This window comes from Chaetura pelagica, unplaced genomic scaffold (assembly GCF_000747805.2).
Source record: "Chaetura pelagica isolate M959 unplaced genomic scaffold, ChaPel_1.0 scaffold220, whole genome shotgun sequence".
Classification (NCBI taxonomy): domain Eukaryota; kingdom Metazoa; phylum Chordata; class Aves; order Apodiformes; family Apodidae; genus Chaetura; species Chaetura pelagica.
In genome coordinates, this window is record NW_009951982.1 from 1037774 (window position 1) to 1058705 (window position 20932).

General features: G+C 39.2%; 1 protein-coding gene across 2 annotated transcripts in view; it reads left to right on the forward strand.

The window, feature by feature from the left end:
• GRID2 (glutamate receptor, ionotropic, delta 2) overlaps positions 1-20932 on the forward strand; it is a 716811-nt gene that overhangs the window by 408754 nt on the left and 287125 nt on the right. Inside the window, exon 3 of one of the 2 annotated variants that reach the window (XM_010001338.1) lies at positions 14909-15193. The exons of the other annotated variant lie outside the window; for it this stretch is intronic. Within the exon in view, the coding sequence (XP_009999640.1) occupies positions 14909-15193 (285 nt within the window). The remainder of the gene's footprint in view (positions 1-14908; positions 15194-20932) is intronic. 2 annotated transcript variants of the gene reach the window in all.

Consider the following 20932-nt stretch of genomic DNA (forward strand, 5'->3'; position numbering starts at 1 on the left):
AGAGTAAATGCATGGCACACAAAGTCAACATAATACTACAGTATGCCTGCATTGGATTGATTGGATTTTTTTTTTCCCTGGAATTTAGACAGCTTTGGCTATGTGCTAGCTTAGTTCCATTGTTAAGACCTGGTCTTTAGTTTGTTTTAATTGCCTGACAGTGACCTCTTCCTGTTCATACCAGCTTGGGAAAACAAGTGGTATTGTAGATGGAAGTTATGGGGTGAAAACAACAACATCTAGAAAGGTGAGTTCCCCTCGGCTGGTGTTTTAAATTAACATGGAAATAAGCATGACCAGCTGTAACTAATGGCAAATCTGGACAGAAAGTGATCTTTGCCAGCCAGCAGTTCCTCCTCCGCTCTCACAGATGTCTGCCTCCCCAGTGCCAGGCTATTTATGTAAAGGTTTCCCTGGTGTAGTTTGTCCAGGCTTACTTAACATCCTAAGGATGTGCTGTTTAAAAGCCCCTCGCTTGAAGAGGTCAGGTTTCTGGTTTGCAGAATTGCTAATCCTCTTTATTTCAGCTGTAGGAAAGTGATCACAGCCTGTACTTTAAAACAGTTGGCCTACTAATTTTATCATTCTTCACGTTAGCAGAGTTCTCTAGAAAGCGTATTGTTTTGTCTAATCTATTTTTCATAACAGTACTGTTAACAATTCCCTTTGCAGTTGTATCTATTAAAATTAAAACAATTATATCAGTCCAATGAAAAAGTGTTGTCTTTGTGAAAACACTTAACAAATAACAGTAGTCCCTAGCTCTGCAGCATGATGTGCTCGTGTGTATCCCTGAGCCTGTGCCAGCTCCTATTAACAGAAAAAAGACAATAACCAAAGGCAATGGGCAGTTTACATATTCTGGAGCCAGAGGAGTTTCTATTTCTGTTGTACTCCCAGGTATAAAAAATTTGCATGTGAAGAAAGCTGTCCTTTAGCTGACAGAAATATGCCATATGGTGAAGTCTCAATGTACACATGATTACAAGGCAGGGGGGATATGGTTGACTGGGGATTGTATCTCAGAACTAGTCATCACTTGAACAGTGCATTTGTTGGTCTTGAGAAACACCTGAATCAGATTCTGGAAAAGGTGACATCTGAGAATGGCTTGAGGTCTGCAGCCCTCTCAAACCTCCTTCCATCTCATAAGAAACTTTATGGTCCATTTAATTGTTGTTCTCCAGTGAAATCTGCAAATCTGGTTTTTGGTGGCAGACCTGGAGACCTTTCTAAAAATCTGTACATGGAAATACAAGGGGACTGAACTTCCAGGCTCTTCTGTAGAAGTTCGCATAGAGGACTTGACTGTAAATCACAGTGTAGATAGAGGCATATCTATATAGCTGATTGTCTTTATGGTAATTAACAAAAGTGAGGTTAACACAGGTTCCATGGTGAAACTGGGGTTGCAGCTTATTCCACTGGAGGGTACCCATTCTGTAAAATGATTACTAGGCTGAAGCACTTCATACATGTATTTTCAAGGCTTTTTACCTGCATCCTTTTTAAAGAGAAGTCTTGGGGAAACAAGGCTTCTACGATGGAGTTGGGATAAAGCATGTTGGAAATGCCAGACCTAGAAGGCATTCCCAAGGCATTTAATGGAGTCATAATCATAATTTTAGATTGCCACCACAGCCTTAGAAACTTGGGATGCTTTAAGTACCCATTGGCATCAAACAGTCAAAAAATATGGGATGATAGGAAAAAAAGTGTTTTTCTTACTGGAAGAAACTGTTGAGGCTGTTAAATTAGAGGGGAAATTGCTTTAAGCAGGACTTCTACTGCATTTCCAGGCCTGTGTCCTTATTTTTCAAATTGATGAATTCTGAGAACAGGGCTGGGTGGGTTTTTTGTTTGGGTTTTTTTCTTATGTTTTAAAAACGATACCGATTTCTGTTTGCAAATCTTAGAGATGTATGAAGATACGAGGGCTTACTCTTTGCCTCTGTTTATTTAATATCCCTAGATTTTACCACTGTTTGACTTTGGCTCTTGAAGTGGCAATGATACAGAGAATAAGAGGATTTTTTTTTTTTTTTCCTCCCTACTCTCTCTTTGCTCTAACTTCTTACTTTGAGAAGTGTAATAATTTGACAGTCTTTGTGTGTGTTCCAAATTTACATGCAAATCATCTTATTCTCTGGTATTTGACATTGTTTTTCTGTAAAATAACAAGGAATGAAGCTGCATTAATTCATATGTCAATTTCAGGCTAGAAAAGGCTTTCATTTTCTATTCTGGGGACAACATCACTGGATTTTGGGTAATCTCTTGTATATTTAATACTAAATATACACCTATGTTAACTGAAGCTTTACAAAGCACTGATCTTAAGCTTTTTTATGGTTGCATGACTTAAAGGCTTCCATAAAAGATGGAGACTGTGTTATTTAAGTTGAAGCCTTTTTCTCTCCGTTCTGCATTTGGTCAATGCAGCTTGTCCCAGAATATTGCTGTGCACAAGGAGTTGGAGGCAGTCACATAATATTTTCTGTGTATATGTACATATTTGGGTGTATGGGTATTGCAGACATACGAAGTAAGTTAACACTCAAATCTAATAATGTGCTACATTATGCAAACTCACATATTACTGTGCATTTTGAAATTATTTATTCTTGGTTGTTAGGCACCTGTAATTAAATTTCTGAAACCTGACCCTTTTTTCTGTGGGATGCCTCTTGCAGGATGCAAATGAGATGCTGTGGGAAAGGGTTTGGGTTTTGATGAGACCAGCCCCATGGCGGAAAGACCATGTGGGCATTACTATAACGCCCCTTGGCAGTGCTCACATGACTAAGACAACTGGCTTTGCTCAGTCCTAAAGAAATAGTTTTGAAACTTAAGCATTTTTTTCTGTTGTGCACGCAGGATTTAAACGCAGACTTAGGAATTCAGAGTGCCATTTACATATATATGGACCAGCCTTCTACTGCTTGCCTAAGTACAGGGCAGAAAAATAGGCTTGTGTTTTGTAACTCCAGATCAATGTGCCACTTAATCTGTTATTTACTTCAAATATTGTGGTAAAATGGGAATAACTATACCTCCTTGCTCTCATAAGCATTGGACATGCCTGAATGAAAATTATTTTTATGTCAGTTCTTTTATCTTTTTTCCACTTTGCTCTCCTACAGCATGATGTCTGTTGAACAGCAGGTCAGACAGGGGTATGTAGTAGTCTGGTTCAGTGCCAGTTTCAAGACATCCCTTCAAGCTATGCAAGCTAAATGATGGTGAGTCTTTTTTCCTTATGGGTGCAGAGCTCAGTACTGGAGCTAAACACATAGGTGTGCTGCCCCAGAGGCCTTTGAAATCTGAAGTAAATTTCACTGTATTTGGGTCTTCACTGTGATGTTGTGTAGAAAAAGCAAAATGAAGGGAAAGACACTATTTGCAAACCACAACCAGGAGCTCTCAATATACTCAATAAGCCTGGTTCCACTCTCATTCACATTCAATAGTGACAGACCAACTCACTTGACACTCATGAGGTAATAGCAAAGCAAAATGAGTAAATGTGTCAAGAAGGCAGAATCCTGTACAGGAGTCAATACTCTCATTGTACAGAGTTATTATGGCAGTGTGTTTCATGGAAGAGTGGGAGAAAGGGGAGAAAATCACGTCAGTCACTACATCAAATGCTGCACCCATGGGATTGTAGATGGAAATGAAGCAATAGAGTTGCTGGTACCCGAAGTAATGCAGTGCGTGCTAGTGCTTAGATCCAAATGAATCAAAAGTTTTTAAGAGAGCTAGTAAGAAAATTGTAACTTCCCTTTGAGGGAAAAGCAAGCTAGTAGACTCTTCTTCACTCCATGTGGTGTTCCTGCACGTGGTACTGCCACCTTGTGCTATAGAGACTGTGGAGAATTGGTTAGTCTCCAGTTATGGAAGCTGAGATCACTTGTTATTTCTTCCCCTCATGGTTTTGTGGTTGTCAGGGAGAGACATCATTCTCAAATGCTACTTACAGGCAAAGGGTTTCCAAATATGATTTGTGTCAATTAATTACTGATAGTTGTATGTCTGTTGTTGGATGTGTCTTTTCATTGTCAGAAATGGGTTTTAAATCTCCTGGCAACGCAGTTTCACCATGGTGAGTGTGGTTTAGAACAACTACTGCTTCCAGTTAAGGCTAAGCGTTCATTGTTACCCAAATGTCCCCTATTGAAAATGAATATTTTCTATTTTAGAGTTATGCCCATTTCTTTTTCTGTGACATTGGAAAAGTCAAGGGAAAAGAAAAGCTGCACTGCCTTCTTTTCCTGACATCACTTGCAACCATTTAAGTCAAAGTAATCTCAGTAAAAGGTTGCAACTGGCATCTAAGGAACGCTGCACCATTATTATTCCTGGAGTAAGAGAGCAAAAATAGACTCTCAGACTAAGTCATGTTTTGTCTTCTCTCTTCCTCTTTTCACATGCTGAGGCTGCTGCCAAGTCCTGCTGCTGCTTTGTCTATAATATGCACCAGTTGATTTTTCCTCAGTGCCCTTTTAGCTGACACATTTGTCACTGTATTGGCCATCTACCACTTCAGCTGTTACAGTATCACTGTCACTGGCCTCCTTGCTGTATCTTCTGCCATCTTGCATTATTCACAGATTGCAGCAATCCACATCTTCCTCCTTGATGTCTAAATGGATTTATTACTTCCCAACAGCAAATCTCATGGCGTCATGGCTTACTGGCTAACGTTTAACATGCTTCTCTGTGGCCTCAAAACTGTGATTACTTCCCTTTACTCTTCATACTCCTTTATTGTTGCTCCTTGAGAAAACCTGTGGTTCTCATTTTTGCTGTTCTCATGCCTCCCACTAGTACTGTTCTAACATTTCTGAATTCATGTATTCACTTTATAAACATTGCACTTTCAACCCTTTTAAAATGTGTTCTTCATGTCTTCATCTTCTGTGTTTGTTAGTGAGTTTGTAGCTTATCTAAGGTTATTAGGACCAATCACGCTGCATGTCAGATATGAAATCATGTTGAGGATGTTTGTAAGTAATAAGAACCAAAATACTGGATTCCTCCGTTGCTGGTATCAGATACCTGGTCTGATACAAGTGTATGCTTTTCTCCAGAATACATAATCATGAGTGTTTATTTCCTAGGAGTTGAATTTTCTGTGCATGGATTCCCACTTCTACCTCAATAACTTAAATTTTCCCTTCAATTGAACACTGTATTTGTAATTTCCCTTGTGAAAGGGTTAGTACTTTGTTGAATACTTATAATACATTCCGCGTGTCTGCTGGCATTTTGTATTGTCTGCCAAGACTTTGTCTCCCACCTACAGCTCATGTACCTCATTCACTCCCCATAGTTTACATGCTTGTGTCTCAATATTGTGGCACACGTGCCCCATCCCTCATAATCAACAGTGCTTTTCCTCTGGAGTCACTTTGCACCTGGAACTCATTGTCACTTAATCCTCTTGTTGTGGGCCATATCACCTTGTCTTTCAAATCTTGCCTCTTCATAAAGCTTAGTTATATTTGGCTCAGAACATAAAACCTTTTCAATGGCATGCTAATGTGCAAAAGAAACAATGAAAAGCTGCAACAAAAGACTTAATTTTCAGTCTCTGTGCATGTTTTAGCTTGGCATGGAAAAAAATTTCCATACTCTGCTTTCTGACCTTGTGCAAATGCCCCTTGGCATTTCTGTGTTTTTTTCTTCTGTGAAATACAGATGAAGATGCTGGGCTTCTTTGCAAAGCATTTTCAGGGCTACAAATAAAAAAGTGTTATATAAAAGGTAGTTGATATTTTCATTTTTACTGTGATTGTTATTCTGTGTGTCAGTCAGCAAAATAAGCACAATGTCTGTTTTTAGCAAGCAATAATGGTGATGGTAGTTTTGACTCGTCTAGGGTTTTCTTGAGTGGTTAAGCTGCTAACGGAACTGATGTTCTAAACTCCTAAAGACTTCTCAGTTTTTTTACACCCATGTATTTTTTGCAGCTGATGTACTGTCTTCCTTGCTTTCTTTTTGCTCCCATACAAAGCACTTTTATCCTGATGCAGAGTCAGTTTTCCTCTTTCATGGTGAATGCAAGATCTGGCCTTAGTATTGTCTGCTCTTCAAATTGCTCTGTCCGATTCACTTGTCTAGTGGAATCGCCTCTATTTTCTTTCCTTTTATTTAAAACAAAACAAAAGAATTAAATGTGCCTTTTTTTGGCTTATGAAAATACCCTGCAATGCCACATTAAAAAAAAAAAAAAAAAAAAGGTTGCTCTACTGTCCCCTAAACAGAACATTCCCTGAGTGCTGTTTGCACTCTAAGGGGAACGCCCTCCCAGATTGCTATTCACAGATTTCTTTTCCTTTGGGAGATAGTCTTATTCTGAGTGGTACTGTTCAGTAATATCTGCACTTGGGAGAATGCCAAGCTCATCCAGGGCAGCACAGGCAGCTCTTCCAATTGTAGGGCTTCCAATTAAACTAATACTACCAGCTGTGTGTTCTTTTGTCTTCCCTGGACTAGGTTGTGGTATTGTGCTTTGCACTGCATCTAATCTCTCCAGCAGAGCCTGTTGTTTCCATACTAATAGTTTGGGCAAGAACTGGGAGCTGTGAAACATGAGCATTCAGGAAAGAGAGAGGATGTAACAGAACTTTCTGGGAATGTGAATTATGCTAAGACATGGATTTTCTAACCTTGGAAAAATGGTTTTGGGGAACACAAATTTAATCCTCTGTATTTAGATCACGCAAAAGTGTTTTACAAAGATGTCAAAGTGTCATAATCACCAAAGCGTAAGAGGAATCAGATTACTCATCCAAAATTAGTCATGCCACAAAATAATGGCAGAGGTGGGACCAGGATATGACCCATCAGTTTCTCAGTCCAGTGCCAAGTCCTCTAGACCTTGTTGTTTCTTGACATTGGAGATGGGATGAAGTGGGGGCAGGGGGGAATTTTTTAAAAAAGAAGAGATGGAAGAGATGGAGGAGGAAACATGAAGAGGGAAAGTAAGTTGCTTTGTCTGGCTGGAGCAGATTCTAAGGAAAGAGGGAGAATAGGCAGTGAGAGGTTGAAAAGCATTCTGCAGCGCTCAGAGGAACAAAAAGCAGGTAGGAAGGTAGATTTAGATCTGAGATAGAAAGGCTGGGAGAATTGCCTGACAATGTGACCAGTAGTTGACAAGGAAAGCATAATTTTTTGTCAAATGGCATCAAGTTCCTTGTTTTATTCTTTTAGCAAGAATGTCACCCTGGCTTGTTTTGAGCAGGTCCATAAAATGATAATTGTTAATGTCAAGGTTTAAACAGGTTTTATTGTTGATTTTTTTATTTTGTTTTTCTCCCTAGCACTTCTACACAGACTTTCAGAGAACAGAGTAAATCCCTTTGATTCTATCAGGATGTTGTCTTTTGATATTGCCTTTATTTTTGTATTAAGCTGCATTAAGACTCAGCTCTTTTGTTTCCATGTAATTGGTGCTATGCAGCAATTGTCTGCTCTGCAGCAGGCAAGCTAGCTATTACACAGGGTGTCAGACGCTATGTGCTGCTTAATAACTTCTCAAACAGTGCTGGTTAGGAAAATTAAAAGATTCAGCAACAATGCAAGGGTGAAGATGAAGAAAGTAAGGGATGGAGGAAGTTGTACAGGCGACTAAAGTAATAGGTGCTTCATCATTAAATAGGTAATCAAGTGTAATTGATCAGTGGTTAAATATGAAATAAGAAGTTTTAATTTGAAGGATCAGGATGAAGAAAAGGGAGGATTTTTGAGTAATTCTTGGAATCTAGGCCTGGATTTCCTTGCATGCCTTATTTTCCAATGGGCTACATTAACTTTGCAGATAGACATCCCTGTTGTGATTCCAGGATTCTAGAGGTAACTTTTATGATGCATCTCTAAGCCCTTCTCCAATGCCACTGGCTCACTTTCATTGATTTAACCTCTTTCTTTCTCCACCCTTCTTCACCATTAGTACTCGTATCAAACCTTTCTATGACAGTGCTGGCTGGCACGATCTCCTCTTTCCAGACCTCTCCGCTCTACAGCCTGTTTTTACCTCTCAACCATAGGCGTGCTGAAAAGCTGTGGCAGGTTTTTGGGAGTATGTTCACGTGCCAGAGTAGATGGCAACTAGAGCTGGTTTTCAGCTGAAGATTTGTGGCTGTATAACTTGCCTAAAATGTTGGGGGTTTTAAATGTTTTTCAAAGCAGTTCAGGCTTCTTGAAGGGTTAGGAGCCGGTGTCACTACTCTGGGACAAAGCCTGGGTGCAATACTTGTTGAATACCAGCTGAAATCAGATTTGAAAAATATGAGAAGTTGTATGACTCTTTCTTTGCCTGGTGTGATATGTTGGCAAGACATGTGCCCTTTGTGTACCTCTGTAGAATTGAACAGAAGAGCTGCAGGTTGACTTTCAGGAAAAAGAAAAATCTGGATTTTTGTCCAAAAAGATAACTTGCAGAGCCTTCCATCTGGTAGCCTTTGCAAGCTGAGCTTCTTTCGAGCTCTCCAATTTCACTGTGCAAGAGATGATGTCACAATACCTTTTGTGTATAAATTTTGCCTCATTACAAACTTGAGACCTCTAGTTTAGTTTTTCAAGGGTCAGATGTATTATTAAACTTTAATGTGATGAATTTAACATTACGAAAATCTGCAAACCCTGTACACAGGAAGAAATCTGACCCAGAAAAGACTGTCACAAAATGCTTTTCAGTAAAAACATCCAAAATTGGTTGTGGCATTTTGTGCAACAGAGATGCAAATACACTCTCTGGTAATATTTTTTAAGCTTAGAAATCAGAAGTTTGGATTATTTTTCCCAAACAAATCCCAAGGCTTAGGAGGCACAGCTGTTAAGACTCAAACACAAGTTTCTTTTGCAATGAGGACAAACTAAAATCCCTTTAAGGTTAATTACAAGTGAATTTTGAAAACTGTTAGCAGTCTGAGTTTTGTATAATGTAGTGGAGGGGAGGGGGAGATTGGCTAATGTTTACAGAAAATATGTAAATGAAGTGACTTTCTATAACCTTATCAAGCAAAGGAGCAGGATATACTCATCTGCACTGCAGAGGAGAATATTCTTTAAAATCTAGTAAAAATATTCTGCCCCCCTCCCCCCCCCCCCCCCAAGGATGTATTAAAAATGTGCTGTCACTCATCTTGAAATAATTCCATTCTAAGCCTGGGATGAGCCATTGTGTTATGAAGGAAAAATTATTTGCAAGAACAGAATTGCTACTCAAAAGTGACTAAAAAGCCTTATTGAAAATATGAGGCCAGGCTCACTGGATCATGGGTTTCATAATCACATTTTATCCTTACTTCTAACATCTGAGATTATCAACACCAAGCAAAAAGAACTGTAGTTTAAGCTTCTTATTAGTTTTTATGTTGTTGTTTGGGTTTTTTTGTGGTTTTTTTTTCTATACATAACCTTGCTGCAATTAATTAATGTTTTGGGACTGGTGTTTAAAGGTGACAAAGACTAAAAAAGTTGCATTGTGGTTTGTGTGCCCAGTTGAGGAGGAGGGAGCAGAACACCTCAGTGGAAGAAATCCAGACTTTAACCTTAGACCGTAAGCTTTGCAACAGGGAATTTGCATGCTATGATCCCTCAGTCTTTATCAGCACCCTGAAACTAAGAAAGGTTTGAGAAGCAGCCAGGACCATATTATTCTCAAAGTAAGAAAGAAATAATAAATTATATTTTCAAAGCTATGTAGAAGTTCTAATTACCTGTTACCCATTTGTAGGTGCCCAGGTCACCTGTTGATGTGTTTGGCCCTTGAATCAGGTGTTTATCCTGATTTGAATGTGGATTGGTACATATAGTGTGATGGAAGAGATAAAAAATTTCCAGAATGCATTAATAAATCATAAATACTCTTTTCCTGGTGAATGTATGGGGAAAACCTGAGGTTTCTATTGACTAGATTTTTCTCCTTGACCTCTGACTGCATTGAAGATTCTGAGCTGTTTTGTTGAAATGAATCTGAGTATCTTGTCAGGGAATCGGTCATCTCTCTGGGCCTGAATCATACAGGCTCCAAGAGAGAGTAAGAAGATTAAAAAAAAAAAAATGTTCTTGTGGAAAGGCTGCTCACCTTCTGCAGAAATCAAGGGAAAGATAATTTGGCCCAATTGTATGGAGTCCTCCTGGTTTCAGAGTCCCCAGAGCACTTCTAAAACATAGAGCAGATGCACCAGGCAAAAACCCTGTTTGTAACTCCTCAGTCTCTATCCCAAGACAGAGATATCGGTTCCCTCCCTTGTCCCCACTCCCCCAGCTTCACACTGAGCGAAATAGCTTTGAGGCATTACTCCATGTGGGTAACATGTGGAAAACATCCAGGAGCAGTGAGACTGAAATGTTGCCAGCTTTGAAAATGACATCCAGGGGAAGGACACTGGGGTGTCCAAGACAGGCCCCGTGGGACCAGGAATCTGGGAATAGTGGTTATATCTGATTTCTTTTCACTCAGCATGTACTCAGTCAAACAGCACTACTGTTCTGTAAGAAGCCTAGTAGTTTCTAAATTCCAGGAAATTAAAAGGACTCTAGAATACATCTCTGATTATTTATAAAGATACTAGTCACTCTTTATACACAGTTTTTGGCTTATAAAGCATAAATAAATAAAAATTGAGTGTTGGTCTGACTTTGATCAGCAATTTAAATGGGAGCAAAATTAGACTGTTCCTGAAGCCTCCAGAGATCTTATGCTATTGTTTTTCCAATTTGGATTGTCAATTTGTGGTATATGAGGGTGAATTGTTATTATTTATTTTCAAGGAGAAATAGGTAAGAAAATTATCACATTTCTAGCAGTAATTAAATCTCAGTAGTCCTTGGTTTTTTTGCATGCTTCTTATTTACTTCTGCATCTGTTTTTAAACTTGCTCTTATTTATAGGTTGGCAGTTTCTCTGTTTTGTTTTTGGTTGGTTGGTTTTCTTTCTAAAATAAAGCAACAAGTAGTTATTTAAGGACCTACCATTGTTTCAGTTTCACAGAGAATACATCCATAACCATAGCTGTTTAAATTCTGCTTTGCTGGAAGTGTTTGTAGAAGCTGATAGCCTAGATGTAAATTATTTATTTCAAATTGCATTGGCTATGCTCTTTATTTCAAAAAGTAGCATATTGAACACAAAACTAGTGTTGCTTTTTAAGATACAGTGCCACATTAAGAAGAGAATTTACTCCCAAAGATCACTTTATGTTACTGGCGATCAGCCCACCTGCATTGGAAATTCAGTAATAGCATTCTGAGAATAACAAGACAAGCTGAAGAGTTAAATGTAATGGTTGGTGCATGCCAGTGTATGCTATGCATATCTACAGTGGAGAACATTTTAAATTATTTCATAGACATTCTTGATATTCTCTCTACGCACTGTGTAAAATTCTGTGATGTTTTATTTCTTTAGCTGGTAAAGATCCAGTTTTTAATAGCATCTGCTATCCAGTAGTTATGAGGGCTAATTACTTTCTGGACAATTTGTGTTTAAACATAACTTATGGTATGGAACAATACTGTCTTATAATCCCTTATTAATTTTCTGTTCCTTCTTTGATAACTTGCAATGGAGCTGTGTAGAAGTCCATTTGAATTTGACATTTCTACTGTCCTCACTGAGATCTTAAGAGACAACAATATTTATCGTTATCTTGTTGATAGTGAACTAATATTCCTTGATCATATTGGCAGTTGACTAAGTACCAGATTGGAAATAAAATCTCTAAGGAGATAATAGTAAATTAAACTGTAACAGAGTTTTGAATGGAAAGATAGCATTTAAGTGTGTGTGTATATTTTTGTGTGTGTGTATATATATATATGTGTGAGTTTGTATAGGTATGTGAGCATGTGGAATTTTTTTTGCAGCTGGGATCAAATATAACTTGGATATTTCGGGCTCAGGAAGGGAATGCAACCAGGATTTCAAATATGTTTGAAATACAGCTTTTAGTCAATTGATAAGATATAGTGGAAAGATTTGGATCACTAGGAAAAGGATTTAATAAGCTTTTGTTTGTGAAGGGGAAAAAGGATTAAGAAAACATACAGAACTCAGTCTTAGGCTTTTTACCAATCAGTTCTTCCACTGGAGCCAGCAGAAGTTCCTCTTAGCTAAGGAATTTATGATTATTGTACATGATAGCTTGATGTATCACATAGGCTTTTTGTATGCATTTTGTATGCACATGTATTGTAGAAATTATATTTCTGTTCAAAGAATAATCCAGTCAGACTGACTCAAAGGTGAACTCTGTGACTCATGCACTGATTTTCTAGAAAAGCCTACCTCTGAGATAACAGTCCTTTCTTCAGCAGCTAACTCTCTGTATATTAAATAGTATCCTAAGTGCAGAGAAATAAGGTACATTTGAGAGCATAATGAAGTGCATATTGCCCCAATCCAGCACAAACAATTCTCATAAGCATATTATGGAAGAAAGGGCCACACAGGCAACTTCAGTCCCGGGGCTATTGTAACAAATGTGGTGCAGTGTCAGGAGAGAAGATTTTAATCCTTTATTCAGTTTGTTTGCATGTATTAGCATTCGGTCCTGTGGAGCTAAATGTTCCATTCTGTTTTCTTCCCAGTCAGGTTTCAGTAACAATTTTCACAAAAAAACATGTTTCCCATTTCATGGCATTACAGGGAGTGTACAGGTTATTGTCAGTTTCAAAGTGTGCTGGGAAAGTTAGACATTTTCAAGAATTGTTTCTAAGGTAGTTTGACTGCTATATTTTTAAAAGTAATGTTTGAGAGACTGGAGGGTCATACTACATATTTGAATAGGTGGCTTCAGAACTATGTAGACTTAAATTTTAATTGAACTAAAAGGAGACTCTTGCAAGATCTGATAGCAATTTTATTCGTCTATCAGTATCTAGCCATAAAGATAGTTATTGATATATAGATAGCTATAGGTATTTATTGATAGGTAGATAAATATATCAATAAAAATAACTTGTTTCTCAAGCAGTAGCATTGTCACTGGGATATGCAACCTAGTTATTACATTCTTGGTGCAGGAGAACCATGCCAGGAAAGAGATTCAGCATCTCCCAAAAAAAGATAACTTGCCAAGCTTTTTATTTGTTGAAAGTGATTATGAAGAATGTAACAAGAAGCTTAGAAGATGAATAGCTAACAAGATTGTTTTGAAATGTTCTGAATATTAGAAACTTGTGAGATGCTGATAATCTTTCTGTCCAATTACCAATGATACTCAGTGCTTTTTTGAAAAAGGATGCTTGTGGTTATTAAAAATGTATTACCTTTAAGATGAAGAACAGAATCGGGCCTAAAAGCTGAGCTATATTTAGAGCATATACAGAGGGATCACTTTGTCCTAAGCAAAAATTCTTTCCAGCCTTTCTGTGGGGTCACTTCCCGTTCCAAGTTTATCTGCATGAATTCTGAAAAATTCCCATTGGAATTCCTCAGCAGCATCAGTACGCCCCGAGAATCCACTGTGGCACATGCCAGATCTCTGTATCTTAATGAGATTAACACACTGCTTTTATGAGAAGATAGTTCCTTGTATTCTTGACCTCTTGTGCTGTCCTATGGCTGTAAAGTCAATCTCCACATGGGCCTAAATGTAGAACTCTATTCCTCACTCTGCAAATAAGTGTTCGTGAATTAAAACATTTCTCACTGTGACTAAGAGCCATATGATATGAGATAACAGGTCTGGCACTCAAATATGTTTTTGTATTTTTAGGCGACTGTATTCTCATGTGTGGGTTTCTTGTCTTTGCCTGTGCCTGTTGTGTGTGCAGAATATTCCTGCAAAATAAGTAATTGCACAGTTTAGTATCAGATATATGTAATTATGTATTATGCTTTACCGTCCCGTTACCTAATTTACATGAGTAAATGCACATGTATCTTTACAAGTGGCAAATTGAGTATTTCAAAATTTAGCCTTGGGTGTACTCTGGGGAATTGTGCTTACAAGTCTGTGTTGTTTCTTCATTCAAGCTCTCTAGCCTGTTAGAAACCCAATATAAACACTTGAGTCTGCCTTATTTCACAGGGTAATCCTTAAAAATTAGACACAATCATTATTAATTATTTTTATATTTATTGGCTGCATTAAAATTAATAATGATAAACACCTTGGGTATGAATGTGAATGTTGTCAGTATTGTACTTGAGACCATCAGCTGTAACTCAGCCCTCATTAATAGGACCATTAATTACAATAAGTTAATTTTTGCATAAACAACTCCATGCCTTTCTTACAGAAGTGAGGAGAATAAATGTGTATAAACTGTTCAGTGAATTTTGAAAACATTTTGCTATTTATAACGCTAGCTTTTGGTGATGGGGTTTTTTTCTTCTTTTCAATTTTGTTTTGATTGTTTAAAAATAAGATACATGAAATTATTGAATATATCTCTTGAAACTCAAGAGCAACTCAGGTTTTGCTTGGACAAGTAAATGTACCAAATAATATTCAGTTGTCTTTAAAAGTTTACAGCAAGCCTGAGCTGTTATTTCATCAAGTTATTTTTGTATAATGTGAAGATCCTATTCATGGAGACGTTGTGCTAGACTTTGAAGAGTGCTTGTCTCCTTGGGTGGTCATGTTAATTTGGTAGCTGGAATCAGTTCTTAATGTTCCTTAGAAGGCCCAGGCATGGGTCTCATTTTCAAGGGATTATTAATTTCTGGGAAAGGTGGACAGGGCAGTCTTCCAGCTTTCACCACAAGATATCTCAAAGTGAATAGATAAGCCTCATGATTTTAATGAATTTTAGGTCAGAAATTTTATCCACATTTTGCTTGATTGAACCTGTTGTATTTCAGTGCCCAGTGTCTGCATTTACACAGCAAAATGGTCCTTATGCACTGAACCACTGTCACCTCAAATACTGCTGTGTTTTCTTACAGCCTGTGACCTGATGAACCAAGGCATCCTGGCCCTTGTCAGCTCCATTGGCTGCACGTCAGCAGGATCCCTGCAGTCGCTGGCAGATGCCATGCACATCCCTCATCTCTTCATCCAACGCTCAACGGCAGGAACGCCGAGGAGCGGCTGTGGGCTCACCAGGAGCAACCGCAATGATGACTACACACTCTCCGTCCGCCCCCCTGTCTATTTAAATGATGTCATCTTGAGGGTGGTCACAGAATATGCCTGGCAGAAATTCATCATTTTTTATGATAACGACTATGGTAAGTATTTAGCAGGGTGATTTTAGTCAAATCCATAATTCTGCTGAAAGCAGACACATTACATCTTTATAGTCTTTTAACAGGCTATGTTTTGCTTGTGAACATTTATGGTTCTGTCAGCATTTCACAGCACCTCAGAGAAATCTATTTCTAAAATCCATCAACATTTACAGGTTTATTTGATAATTTCCGTGTTAGAGTTAGCTGATAAATGGAGAATTTATCCAGCTTTTATTCTGCCAGTGTTTATGAATCATAAAAGTTATTAGCAAGCTCTCTTGTTTTTGGAATGTAGAAATATAAGATGATAATTCAAGATGCAATGTGCAACATTTTACACATAGAAATCTCTATTGTATGGTGAATCTCTCCTGTTTGTTGGCATGCATTTGATGGCCAGAAGCTGAAGCAATGGTGAATGTAAGTCGGAAGGCTTGGCAAGAGTGAGCTGCTATTCCTATATACTAAACTACTTGTAGAGAGAGAAATTCTGTAGAGTGAAGAACTTGAGGAAGTGGACTTGGAGCAATGTGCATTCTTTTTTGGGTTCATAAGTTTTTCTGAAAGGTACTGATTTGATGGTTCTGTGATAGATTAATTGCCACACAGATGGCAGCATCACAAGATAGCACCATCCAGCTCAGTGACTCAGCCAAGTTGGTACAGGTATTTCTGCCTCCTGAGAGGAGAACTGGAAAGATTCCTCTAGTATAGGTGCATTATCTAACTAATTTTATGATCTTTTTTCCTGTGAAAAATTGCTTTGCAATCAGACCTGTTTTCTTCTGGTGCATCCATTATTCATAAGTAATCGTGACTGGTTTGGATGAACATTTTAAAACTTATTTTCAAAGTTAAATCCTTAAGTTATGGAAAAAATGCTCACTTCAGCAATTTGCTGCACATAATATCTGGGTCTTGCAGGTCAGGTGTTATTGATTTTTGTTCCCTGGCTGCGTAATAAATTCTTAAATTAGAACTATAGAAAATGATGAATAGGAGAATTCCTATTTATAACAAAGCAGCACCTAAAAGCACCAGGCATAGGATAAGGAACACACAAAAAATATCCACCCAAAAATCTTGCAGAAGAGAGTATTTATTTATGAGTTTTGTGAGTTTGTGCGTTTAAGTATCACTGTACCTATGAAGACAGTATTTTACCAGCCAAAAGATACTTTTTGCATGTATTTTTGAGTTTAAAACCTCAAACAAATTTTATAATTAATATTTTAATAGTACTATTCATAAATACTAGTTTTAAATTATTCAAGTTTCATTATTTAATTTGAGAATGCAGTTCAGACACGATGTCATTTTGTCCTTGATTTCTGGGTAAGACTCTCACTATGGTGTGACTTACGTAACACAGATGCCTGGCAGCAAGAAATAAGTTTCAGACCAGTGGTACATTCAGTGACACATCATCCCCAGATGTGACATGTGACAGGTCTTATGAGAGGCTGATGGAACTGGGGCTATTCAGCCTGGAGGGGGCTGAGGGGAGACCTATAACTACCTGAAAGGAGGTTGTAGTAAGGTGGGTTTGGCCTCTTCTCCCTAGTCACTAGTGGAAGGACAGGACAAAATGAGGTTAAGTTGCACCAGGAGAGGTTCATATTAGATATTTAGGAAAAATTTCTTCACAAAAAAGAGTGGTCAGGCATTGGAACAGGCTGCCCAGGGAGGTGGTGGAGGCACTGTCCCTGAAGGTGTTCAAAAAACTGGTGGAAGTGGTGTTTCAGGAGACGGTTTAGTCGTTAGAGGTTGTAGGGCAGAGGGTTGGACTTGATGATCTTGAAGGTCTTTTCCGACCTTGATTATTCTAGGATTCTATTAAGTCTTTCTATGAGTCTCTATGGAGTTCTGACTTCAGTAGTCCACAAGTAATGCCATACTGGCCAAGGCAGATTTGCGATCTGACTCTGGTCAGTAATCACTATCATGAACATGAGGAAAAGGTGCGAAAAAAAGTCTGCATACATATACAGAACAGTCTGCCCCCTTTCTAACAATTTGTGTGATCTGGGTATTTTGGATGGGTTTTTTGGGTGTTGTGTTGTCTTGTGTCTGTCTGTGTGCATAGTTTCAGCCTATGCCATGAATAGAAAGATTTTAAATGCAGCCCAAGTTTTAAGTTAACCTGCAACTCTGCACTTTGTCCATGGCTGGTGTCTTAGAGAAACGCATCTGTTCTTCTATCTTTGATCCCACTCTGGGTGTTCCTGAATCCAATACTCATTTACTGCTGAGTCCAGGAGTCCAGTATTATCCCAAGATTGCCCCACAGCCTTAGTGGTGATGTGAGCGTTATTGTGGGGCAAGCATGATATTGGTTTTGTTCTTCTAGGAAGGAATTCTTCACTATAGGGGTGGTGAGGAACTGGAATGGGTTGCCCAGGGAGGTTGTTGATGCCCCATCCCTGGAGGTTTTTAAGGCTAGGTTGGATGAGGTTTTGTGCAACCTGATCTAGTGGTAGTGTTCCCTGCTCATGGCAGGGGGCTTGGAACTCAGTGATCTTTAAGGTCCCTTTCAACCTTAATGATTCTATGATTCCATGATTCTATATTTGTACAAAATACATTATTTTATCTTTCATTGTTAGTGTTTCATTAAAGCTGTGTAGTCTATTTTACAACCTGTAAGTCTCTCTCCCATATTCTCTTTCCTTTTTTTTTTTTAGGTCCCTTTCAACCTTAATGATTCTATGATTCCATGATTCTATATTTGTACAAAATACATTATTTTATCTTTCATTGTTAGTGTTTCATTAAAGCTGTGTAGTCTATTTTACAACCTGTAAGTCTCTCTCCCATATTCTCTTTCCTTTTTTTTTTTTCTTCAAAGGGAGAGGGGCTAATAGAGAGCATCTACCATTTATTTCTGGCCCAGTGTTAAAGCTTGACAAGTGGAGAAGTATGCATGGTTAAAGAAGGAACTACTGGGCAAACTTAAGTGGAAAAGGAAAATCTACAGATCATGGAAGGAGGGGCTGGTCACGTGGGAGGAATATAGGACTGTTGTCAGAGGATGTAGGGAGGCAATTAGGAAAGCTAAGGCCTCCTTGGAACTTAACCTTGCAAGTCAGGTTAAGGATAATAGAAAGGGCTTTTTCAAATACATAGCTAGCAAAACTAGCAATAGAGGCAATATTGGCCCATTGAGGAATGAGGTGGGAGCCCTGGTGACAGAGGATATAAAGAAGGCAGAGGTGCTGAATGCCTTCTTTGCCTCTGTCTTCACTCCTGCAGGGTCTCCCTATGAGCCCCAGATTCATATAGCCCCAGAAGAAGTCAAGATAGAGGAAGAGTTTGACATGGTAGATGAGGATTGGGTTAGGGATCAGTTGAGTAATCTGGACATCCATAAATCAATGGGTCCAGATGGAATGCACCCAAGGGTGCTGAGGGAGCTGGCGGAGGTCATTGCTAGGCCACTCTCCATCATCTTCAGTAAGTCGTGGACAACAGGAGAGGTGCCTTGAGGACTGGAGGATAGCAAATGTCACACCAGTCTACAAGAAGGGCAAGAAGGAGGACCCGGGTAACTATAGACCGGTCAGCCTCACCTCCATCCCTGGAAAGGTGATGGAACAACTTGTTCTTGGCACTATCTCCAGGCACATCAAGGACATGGGGGTCATCAAGAGCAGTCAACATGGTTTTATCAAGGGTAAATCATGTTTGACTAACCTCATAGCCTTCTATGAGGAAATTACTAGGTGGATAGATGATGGTAGAGCGGTAGATGTGGTTTATCTTGATTTCAGTAAAGCATTTGACACCGTCTCCCACAGCATCCTTGTAGAAAAGTTGATCAGGTATGGGTTTGGTGACCAGGAAGTGAGGTGGATTAGGAACTGGTTGAAAGGAAGGAGTCAGAGAGTTGTAGTCAATGGGGCAGAATCTGGTTGGAGGTGTGTGACTAGTGGAGTCCCACAGGGGTCGGTACTGGGACCGGTGTTGTTCAACATCTTCATCAACGACCTGGATGAGGGTATAGAATGTACCCTCAGCAAGTTTGCTGATGACACTAAGCTGGGAGGAGTGGCTGACACACCAGAAGGCTGTGCTGCCATTCAGAGAGACTTAGATAGGTTGGAGAGTTGGGCGGGGAGAAACATGATGAAATTCAACAAGGGGAAGTGCAGAGTTTTACATTTGGGGAAGAACAACACCATGTCCCAGTACAGGTTGGGGGCTGAACTGCTGGAGAGTAGTGTAGGTGAAAGAGACCTGGGGGTCCTGGTAGACAGGAGGATGACCATGAGCCAGCAATGTGCCCTTGTGGCCAAGAAGGCCAATGGCATCCTGGGGTGCATTAGAAAGGGTGTGGTTAGTAGGTCAAGAGAGGTTCTCCTCCCCCTCTATTCTGCATTGGTGAGGCCACATCTGGAGTATTGTGTCCAGTTCTGGGCCCCTCAGTTCAAAAAGGACAGGGAACTGCTCGAAAGAGTCCAGCGCAGAGCTACGAAGATGATTAGGGGAGTGGAACATCTCCCTTATGAGGAAAGGCTGAGGGAGCTGGGTCTCTTTAGCTTGGAGAAAAGGAGACTGAGGGGTGACCTCATCAATGTTTACAAATATGTAAGGGGTGAGTGTCAGGGGGACGGAGTTAGGCTTTTCTCAGTGATGACCAGTGATAGGACAAGGGGTAATGGGTGTAAATTGGAGCATAGGAGGTTCAAGGTGAATATCCGAAAAAATTTTTTTACTGTAAGAGTGACAGAGCACTGGAACAGACTGCCCAGGGAGGTTGTGGAGTCTCCCTCACTGGAGACATTCAAAACCCACCTGGATGAGTTCCTGTGTGATGTACTCTAGGTGACCCTGCTCTGGCAGGGGGCTTGGACTAGATGATCTTTGAGGTCCCTTCCAGCCCCTAAGATTCTATGATTCTATGATTCTGTGAATTCAGTATTCACCCTGCTTTAAGCAGCAGGTTGAACTGTGACCTTCTGAAATCCCATCCAACTCTAATTATTCTATTATTCTGTGTTTGAGAAAACCATTAGATGTGTCTATAGATGTGAAATATTTATAAAGAATCTCAGCAATAGTTTGGGTTTTATAAAGAAGAGTTGGCCCAAGAACTCCAGAAGAGCTTGAGGAAGGGAACATTACCATTAGAATTAGAAAGAAATCAAGACTGGGCATGCAGTCATGGGGTGGAAGTCTGGGGGTAACCCATCCCTTTGGGCAAAGTGTTAATGCAGCTAAGGTTGGTTGCAACTGCCTCTGGAAGATACCAGTCCCATTTCTCAGCTCGCCTGACACAGTATGAGATTTATTTCTTTTTGCAGTTCGTACAGAACTAAAGTCAAATTCTAGTTGGAGGCTTTGTTTGGGTTAACTGTTTGGAGCAGCTAATAGTACTAAAATACTATTAAACATTAAAATAAGTGGGAAATCAACACTGTCATTAGAATTAAATTCATATTAGGAAGAGATTATTAATATGTTCTATATAGGCTTCTGAAGTACTGACACTTGTGCAAATAGAACAATTACCCTGTTGGGGATTTCTTGTATATGATGATATTTCCTTCTCAAGGTGTGTATCGTAATGTTAAATGATGTTTCCATAACAGTGAATGGCTCTTGAGAAGATATGGGAATAAAGATTCTGATGTGTTAAGCCTTTATTTTTTCCCATTGTCACCATCTTTTTGTAAGTTAGAAAACATGAAAAGGCTGTTAGACTGACTAGTTCCAGCAGCAAGCAGAATTCCAATTCTT